Raw genomic sequence first — 9,203 nt, forward strand, 5'->3', positions numbered from 1 at the left:
CCAGCCGCCGCGGTAAACCCAGAGGAGACGCGGCCCAGAGGCTGCTGTTGAATTAAGTTTTCAGGTAGAAAAATAGAGTGGGAGCAAAACTGAGTATCTTTGTGCTTTATTCATGTATTTATTACAAAGTATTAATCAAACCCATCAAAGTCATCATCCTCTGTTTCTGAATTAAACAGCTGCACTAAATCAGACATGCCAGTTTCCCCTTCTTCGCTGTCAGAGTCACTTTCCATGATGTGCGGCTCCTCGGAAATGATGCCGGCTTTTGCGAAAGCTCATACAACAGAGCCAGCAGACACGTTAGCCCAAGCATCAACAATCCATCCGCAAACTGTGGCGTAACTTGCCCGGAACTCGTTCTTTGCTCGATGATCCACTGCTCGAGTCTTTCCTCCAACTCGGACCACCTCGCCTTATGTCCGCGGAAACTCAGCTGCGTCTTCTTCACCTGTCGGAGTTCGTTTTCCATCTTCCTCCACTTGCGAACCATCGATTTATTAATCTGGAATTCTCTCACGGCTGCTCGATTTCCATGTTCCTCTGCGTAGCTGATAGCCTTCAGTTTAAACTGTGCATCATAGGCGTGTCTCTTTGCCATTTTCAGGGTTGTTATGACAACAATGTTCTGCATAAAGCCCATACCTGTTCTTTTATACACAAGCCACGCCCACACTTTCCCCTTTAACATTCTCATGGTAGTCTGAACAACGTCCGCAGTAACACATAGGGCGCGCCGCACATTTTGAGGGGAAAAAGGACATATATATGCGCCTTATAGTCGGGAAAATACGGTAATAAACACTTCGTAAGTGTACTCACTCACATTCAGGATCATATGATATATGAATGCGGGTTTGATGTTAAAACCAGCTCATTGTGCTCGTATGGATCCAGCCTTTAACTCTTTTTATTTTCTCCAAATACTGCACCTTCGTCTTTCCTTTTGACTGGCTGTTGTACGGACCCGCTACGATCTCTGTGTGCCGCTCCATTTTGTTTTCTTTCTTTACTTTTACCGTTGTTCCACAAAATCTGTTTTCTGTGCCTGTAAAGGTGCAGGATTTTCTTTTTCCGGTGGACCATAAGGATAAGTGGTCCTCCTAATTTTCATTTATTCTCAATAGATTTTTACCTGAGACCATCCTACATGCTTGTCTCCAGTTACCTATCTTTTTCTGCTCATGCGCACTTTCATGCACATATCTGTGGTGAACTACAGTTTCAGACATTCACTGAAACTCACCTTTCTCACCACTGTTCTTTGAAAATGGCGGAGGGTCGTAAGAGAAAAGGTGTCTACGAAGTGCATGAGAAGAAAAGAAACACCTCAGAAGAGGCAGATATATCCCAGAATGCTTTGTATTTAGCTCTCCTCACAAAGCTTTATGGGATTTTATCTATTTTTTGTCCTGTTCAGCATTATGGCAGCAGAACTCATATCTGAGTACCGTGCTATACTGATCAAATTTGCTTTGCCAAGGGAGTCTTTGTTGGTGAGAAGCCCCCCTTGATTACCCAAAAATACTTGATTTATTTATTTTGTTAAAAAATTAACATGTGACCGATAATGCCGCACCTGGCAGAGAGACAGAAAAAAGAAAAGCAGTGGAAAGGAAAGAGATCTTTTGGACCAAAAAAGAGAAAAAATACAACAAAACCACACAACCAGCTACTGTGTCTAAAAAAACAAGAACAAACAAGCAACAAGAGCAACAGCATTGGGGGATTTGCTGTCACAGTGGCTGCTGTTGCTACCCGACAGCTGCGACTAATATAAAGGATGGCACAGGTACAGACGTGGTGGAGGTGGAGATATGTAACAAACCGGGAGCAAAAAGTAGAGATCCTCTGTTCCAATGGTCAGTTAACTGAGTTTGCTATAAAGTCCACTATATAGTCCAGCTCTATATAGCGATGGAGGGATTTAGGGGTTAGGATAGACGTTTGAGCACATTAAGCTTTTATGAGCTATGAGAACAGCAACTTTAAAACAAAGCGTGTACACGGAGAAATGGGCTCCTGCACGCTCTCGCACAACTTTAATAAGCCTTCCCTTTCAGGAGCGGGTACAGGGTTTTGCATGTGCATTTTTTTCTAAGTGGGGAAGGCGGGTTTTATAAAATATTCGCGAAAATCCTCCATAATACCTTTAACTCACATCCCTGCAGAGGAGTTTCAGCCCACTCTAGCAGAACAGTTTTAATAAGCTATTTTTTAAAGCATGATCTTGTCAATAAGATCTTAATAAGGAGTGAATTTTGTTCCGTTATTCTTGTAAGGAAAGAACAAGTTTCGGTAATGGAAATTTGAAATGAAGGCAGTCTAGAAATGAAACTTTGATAAACCTCTTCATCAAAAAAGGTTTTGAGAATATTGTTGTATTCTCAGATTTTTTAGTTTACTTTTTATTTATTTTTTTCTTTCAGATTAAGTTTTACGAATAGCGTTTTACAAATCACATTCCCTCCTTTTCTGGGGGCGGGCTTTCCTCTGGAGCGATGAGCGATGACCCGTTTCTCACAGAAGTTAGCAACAAGATTTTTATTGTCAATGTCTGCATCAATGGTTATATTGGCTATAAGTGAAGATTGCTGCGATTCAACTTCAAATTGAGACTCTGATTAGGTTACTTTTTTTTTTTAACAGGTTACTAATGTACTTGCTTGCATGCTTTGAATTACTTTTTTTTCTGCAAAGGTTAAGTGTGCTGAAGCTATCGCAGCTGTTCTATAAAAATCCAAAGTGTCACCATGTTTTACTGTCAGTATGAAGCTGTTTCTCTGAAATGTGTCGGTTTGCACTAGAAGTGAAAGGACGGACTCTGTTCAGTACGTTGCAGTTTTGTTTTGTCCGTCCACAAAATCTTTTGCCACACTTTTGAAAAGCCTGGGGAGGTTCACGTCCCCAGGAGTGACTGGATGTCTGTCCTGGGCTGTCCTGGCAACCTGTCAGGGCTATAATGACTGCCTCTTATGTGGAAAATGATTCTCAAAAAGGTCACAAGAAGAATTTCTGCTTGATTAGAAACAAGTATTTTCTTTTTTGCAGTACAACACTCTTCTATCTAACATGGAGACCAAATACAGCGTCGCTGAGGTTTGCAGAACAGATGGAAGATGTCATCCTCTGGACCCAGGTACAATTCACTGATATTTCAACTTAACTAGAATGAATTACCTGATATAAACCAATTAATCCTCATAAGGATTCAAAATCATTTCACTATTTTTTTGCCTAAAGCACAAGTTGTTCTTGGCTGTAATATAGTTTTCTGCTGGTTTTAGATCTCCAGAAAATCATGGCAGAGAGCAGGGATTATAATGAACTGCTGTTTGCCTGGAAAGGATGGAGAGACGCTGCTGGAAAAGTTATCCGTGAGGATTATAAGAGATATGTTGAACTGGCCAATAAAGCTGCCACCCTCAATGGTATGACACTGGATCTGATTTTACCTAAACAATCCAATTCCTCCTTTTTTCTTTACATAAATGTTTGCTGTTAAGAAAAACAACTAGAATGTATTATTTGTCAGTTCTGGGGTTTTACACTTAAATCAGCTTGCTCTTTTCAGATGATAAGTTCATTAGCTCAGTTTTAATATCCTAAGATCTCTGAATTCACAATGTTTATTTAAAGGTACCACATATCTTGTTCTATTTTTTTTCTATGAATAATTTGCCATTTTAACTATATATATATATATATATATATAAAATATGCACAGTTTTATATTGTTAAAACACTTTACAGTATTTTATTAATCTTTTAACTCACTATTATGACTAATTATTACTATTACTCATTCACTATTATGTTATTCTTATACATTTTTCTAAGGTCCACATTTGTGTGACCACTTTTTATATAATTTTTCTGCTGCTGTAAACACCAGAATTTCTCCATTGTTGGACAATGAAGGGATTCCTATTCTATTCTATTCTTTTCTATATTATAGACAGGTGCAGACAGGCTCAAGAAATACACTTTGTAAGATGATCAGAGATGCATCAATCTGATGCCTCCCCGGATTTGATATCAGATTAATGAAGCTGATCTGGCTTTCCAGTCCAGTCATATCTTTATTATTGACATCTTACACAGCAAAACAGTTACAGCTATCTTATCATTTTATTTCCATATTTTAAATACAGTAATATCATCACACTGAGTGCCAGTGGTGTCAAAAGTACACCTACTTAAGTAGAAGTATAGATACTGCAGTTTAACAAACACTCTGGTAAAAGTTGAAGTATCAATTTGACCTCTTTACTCAAGTAAAAGTGAAAAAGTATGGCCACCAAAAACTACTTAAAGTATAAAAGTATAAAGTAACCTTTAAGAAAAACAGCCAGATGCCACTATATGAATTAAAAGCTAAATTTTTCGACTATTTCTAAAAATTCTTTGAGATAGAGCCAAGGATGAGGGAGGTCTTGTTGGTCTCCGTCTCCCGATACGCTCTCGCCTGTGTCCGACCTTTCAGACATTTCAACATCTTTTTCTGAATCCCACATTGTAGCATGGCATAGACAATTCATGTTAGCAGTTTGAAGAACACCTGCTTGCTTCTGATGATTTCCTTTAGCTAACCAATGAGTGTTTGCGTTATATGACTCATCCAATGACACTAGTTTCACTAGATGTGGATGGAGCCAATGATCTGCATTGGATGGAGCACATGACGGGAAATAAATATTTAGAAACATTTAACCGAAGCAAGAGTAACAAGTAACATTTGTTTTAAAAATGTAAGGAATAGAAAGAACAGATACTTGTGTGAAAATGTAATGAGTAGAAGTCAGAAGTAGGAAGAAAAATAAGTAATGGAGTAAAGATACCTAAAAAGTGTACTTAAGTACAGTAACAAAGTATTTGTACTTCATGACTTGACACCTCTGCAGAGCGCACACAGCAGCTAGAAGGAATTTATATCTCTCTGATCTTTGCATCGCTTCAGATGAGCCAACAATAATAATCCGATTCAAGGCAGGTTAATAATCCATTTTTATCTTTACGACTAAATGATGCAGCATTATCAGTGTTTTATTATTAAATCATGGTCGCTGGTTATCTTAACCTTTGTATTCGCTATTTGGAAAACACTATACAAGGACTTTTAATATTAAAAGCTGCACTTATTGATAAACAATAAACATTATTCTCCCGTTTTTCATATGCCTTGAGACCAACTGTCTATGGGGTTTGTACAGCTAAAGGTTTGTGAAAAATATACATATATATTAAACTTAAACGAAATTCTCCTAAAGCAAGTTCAGCTGGATCTTAAACAGTGAGCAGAAAATATTTATTTCAAGGTTTGTGTGAAAGTAGACTCTAAATCACAGAAGGAAAGAGCTACTTTTTACTTAGTAATAAGTAAAAAGTTATCCTGATGCAGCATTTAGTTAGTTCTATTTCTTTAGCAGCTCAGAGAAATGTCAGTTGAACACAAGTTAGTGCAACACAGACTTCAGAAGTTAAAGAGTTCCTGTTTGCTCTTTTCAATCCGTTCACCAGAGCAAAGACCACCAGTTTGGTCCCGCTACAGTTGGTCTAACTATAACCCCCTCGGCTCAGTGAGGAATGTGTAGCAAAACTGTGAGTCAAAAGTGTCAATGTAAATACGCCTGTGTTCATCTCTGCTGCTGTTTACAGGTCATTCTGATAATGGGGCTTACTGGCGGTCCCTGTATGAAACTCCCACCTTTGAGGAGGACCTGGAGGCTCTGTGGAAGGAGCTGGAGCCTCTCTATCTCAACCTACACGCCTATGTTCGAAGGGCTCTCTATAAGAAGTACGGTGAAAAGTACATCAACTTAGAGGGACCCATTCCTGCTCATTTGTTGGGTAAGTTTGGAGCTTTTTGGCTTAAAAAAAACTCTATCAAAAGCTGGAACTAACAAGGTTGACAGCGTGGAGAATAAAATGAAGCAAGGGAGGAAAAATCCGAGGAATTCTAACACTATAAGCACAGCTTTCCTTTTATCTGCGAGCAAACTGCATTGATATGCTGCCTCTGGCTGCAGATGCCTTTGGATTTAAGACAGATTACATTTTCTTTCAGAGGCATAAAGCGTGAGATTGTGTGTGACAGTTCCATAAGGTTAGGGATTGAACTGAGTCACAAACACAAATCCCACTTGGTTAAACACTGACATAACAGAGCGGTCTGCTCCTTAACCTCCCAGACGTGGAAACATAAAGCACTGCTGTTCTCTTCCGTCATGTCAGGGAACATGTGGGCGCAGACGTGGTCTGGAATCATGGATTTAGTGATGCCGTATCCAGACGCCACACAAGTGGATGCCACACCAGCTATGGTGGCACAGGTGATTCAATGCATTAATTATCGAGACCTAATTAATCACACTAATGCTAATCACTGACATATTGGCTAAATAAACCAGATCAGTTGTTAAACAGAGCTGCAAACACAGTGAAAATACCAAAAAGTTGATGCAGAAACTGTTTTTCCTTGTTTAGGGCTGGAATGCCACCAGGATGTTTCAGGAGTCAGACCATTTTTTTACCTCCCTGGGTCTGCTGCCGATGCCACAAGAGTTCTGGGATAAATCCATGCTGGAAAAGCCGTCTGATGGACGACAAGTGGTGTGCCACGCCTCTGCATGGGATTTCTATAACCGCAAGGACTTCAGGTTTTTTATTTTTTTTTCATTTAACTGCAGAAAACAATAACATATTTTTTCTCTTAACATATTTCAAAAAAGTAATAAAAAAAAAACAATCCACTGGACAGTTTTTTCCAAGTTTGAATACATTTCACCTCTCATCCAGGAGGCTTTTTTCACTTCAAAGTGTCAGGAAGAGCGTTGAGTCTGAGGTTTTATACAGTAGTCCATCAAAGTTTTTGTTTAGAAAACATGGAAATTGAAATGGAAGAACGGGTCCACCCCTTTGGAATGGGGGTCATTTGGCTTCTTTTATTAACCCTAAATGCCCCATACCTGTCTATGTCTCTGAAAGGGACATAAACAAATGTGAGAGCGTGCACGAGCCCTTGTGCATGGCCTGTTTTTAAAGTTGCTGTTTGAATCACTCATACAAGTTCTAGTTCACTCTTCTAGAGAATCTGACGTTAAATAGTACTGAAATAACACGATTTTTCATTAAGATATACATTTTTGCTCACACTGAGATGCATATTTTTTCTTCTGTAAACTGTTAAAAAATTGAAATCTAAATAAGTCTGTTTTTCTTCAAATACGAACATTTTTTTCAGTTTTTTCTTGGATTGAGGAGGTGAGACGTTTTGCCAATGGAACAAGCCAATTTACATTTCAAATAAGAAAAAAAAGCTGCATTTTCCCATTTCCAGAGCACAATATTCAATTATCTTAATTTAAGGGTAAAAAATATTCAATACATTGGCAAATAATCTTATTAACCTGCTCAAATTAAGGGCAAATACACTTCATTTAAGACATTTTACTTATTTCTAGAGCGTTCTTGCAATTAGAGCTTTAAGCAATGAATACAAAGAACAATCTAATTAAGATCTTTTTATATAAAAATTGTAAACTGCAACTCTGTCCTTAAATGTGTCCATAGGATAAAACAGTGCACTGTTGTGACTATGGATGACCTGATCACTGTTCACCATGAAATGGGTCATGTCCAGTACTTCCTGCAGTACAAAGACCAGCCTCTGTCATTCCGCGATGGCGCCAACCCCGGCTTCCACGAGGCTATCGGAGACGTTCTAGCACTTTCAGTCTCCACACCCAAACACCTGAAGAGCATCGGCCTCCTAGACAAAGTTGAGAGTAACCACGGTGCGTGACAAAACCAAACCTTTTTATTTCCGTCTCTAGGCGACGCAGAGTTTATACACCGCATTTCATTCTGTAACTCTTCTGTAGAGAGCGACATCAACTTTTTGATGAGCATGGCGCTTGACAAAATTGCCTTCCTGCCTTTTGGTTACCTGATGGATCAGTGGAGGTGGAAGGTGTTTGATGGACGCATCCCTCCATCGGAGTATAATAAAGAATGGTGGAACCTAAGGTGAAGAACTTTATTGTTACAAAGTGCGCTTGTTACGTGTTATTATGACCATCTTACAGTTGTTTACTTCACAATTAAAGTCATATTTGTAAATGATTTGCTTAACCTGTAGATTATTGTTTATTGCAGACTGAAGTATCAGGGTCTGGTTCCCCCTGTAACCCGCACTGAAGAGGACTTTGACCCAGGTGCAAAGTTCCACATCCCTGCAAACGTGCCATACGTCCGGTAAGCCTCCATTTGCAAAACAAATGAGACGCGTTGCAGCTGAGCGCCGCCAGCCTGATAACTGCTTCGACACTCCAGCTGCAAAGAGATAAAAAAAATCCAACTGAAACGTTGTGCTTTCTAGTAAAACAAATGACTGTATGTTAAATCTTTAAAATACATATTTTTTTCAGCTACTTTGTAAGCTTCATCATCCAGTTTCAGTTCCACCAAGCTCTGTGTACCGCAGCTAATCATGTCGGGCCTCTGCACACATGTGATATCTACCAATCTAAAGAGGCCGGGAAGCTGCTGGGGTGAGTGTCCACTAAATGCTATATATTCGTTATACTGTCGATGATACATGTAACACATTAGCAGGGGTGGACGGAGTATTCAACAGGAAGTACCCAACAGTAGTAAAAGTATTGATACTCATAGTCAAATCCTACTCAGCTACACGTAAAAGTTAGTCAATAATCTACTCAGGAGTATTACAGTACTCAGTTTTGAAAATACGTAAGTATTCAAACGTACAAGCACTTTAAAGTAGTTAAGTATTAAAAAAAATACAAATACATTTTCTAATATCAGTACATTTCTGTATATTTTCAAGAGTAATTTTAAAGAAACTTGTAACTTTCCTAAACCGCCTGATGTATTGATGCGTAGAACCACCTGCTGCAGATTCTACCAGTGTTGGGCACGTTACTTTGAAAAAGTAATTAGTTATAGTTACTAGTTACTTCTCCCAAAAGTAACTGAGTTAGTAACTGAGTTACTCTACAATAAAAGTAACTAGTTACTAGTAAAAGTAAGTATTGCGTTACTTTTGCGAGTGTATGAAATTAATAACTGGGGATGTCTAATTCTGAAATCCTGTGTTTGGGTTGTTATAGATACTGCAACATGTAGCTATATCTGTATGTCTGTCTCTCTCTCTCTCTCTCTCTCTCTCTCTCTCTCTC

General features: G+C 38.8%; 1 protein-coding gene across 1 annotated transcript in view; it reads left to right on the top strand.

The window, feature by feature from the left end:
• Window positions 1–9,203, top strand: part of ace (angiotensin I converting enzyme) — a 33,853-nt gene that overhangs the window by 18,004 nt on the left and 6,646 nt on the right. Inside the window, exons 15-23 of the mRNA XM_015398996.1 lie at window positions 3,052–3,139; window positions 3,288–3,431; window positions 5,659–5,850; window positions 6,235–6,332; window positions 6,487–6,659; window positions 7,573–7,796; window positions 7,884–8,028; window positions 8,158–8,256; window positions 8,430–8,552. Of these exons, the coding sequence (XP_015254482.1) occupies window positions 3,052–3,139; window positions 3,288–3,431; window positions 5,659–5,850; window positions 6,235–6,332; window positions 6,487–6,659; window positions 7,573–7,796; window positions 7,884–8,028; window positions 8,158–8,256; window positions 8,430–8,552 (1,286 nt within the window). The remainder of the gene's footprint in view (window positions 1–3,051; window positions 3,140–3,287; window positions 3,432–5,658; window positions 5,851–6,234; window positions 6,333–6,486; window positions 6,660–7,572; window positions 7,797–7,883; window positions 8,029–8,157; window positions 8,257–8,429; window positions 8,553–9,203) is intronic.

This window comes from Cyprinodon variegatus, unplaced genomic scaffold (genome assembly GCF_000732505.1).
Source record: "Cyprinodon variegatus isolate N-32 unplaced genomic scaffold, C_variegatus-1.0 Scaffold979, whole genome shotgun sequence".
Classification (NCBI taxonomy): domain Eukaryota; kingdom Metazoa; phylum Chordata; class Actinopteri; order Cyprinodontiformes; family Cyprinodontidae; genus Cyprinodon; species Cyprinodon variegatus.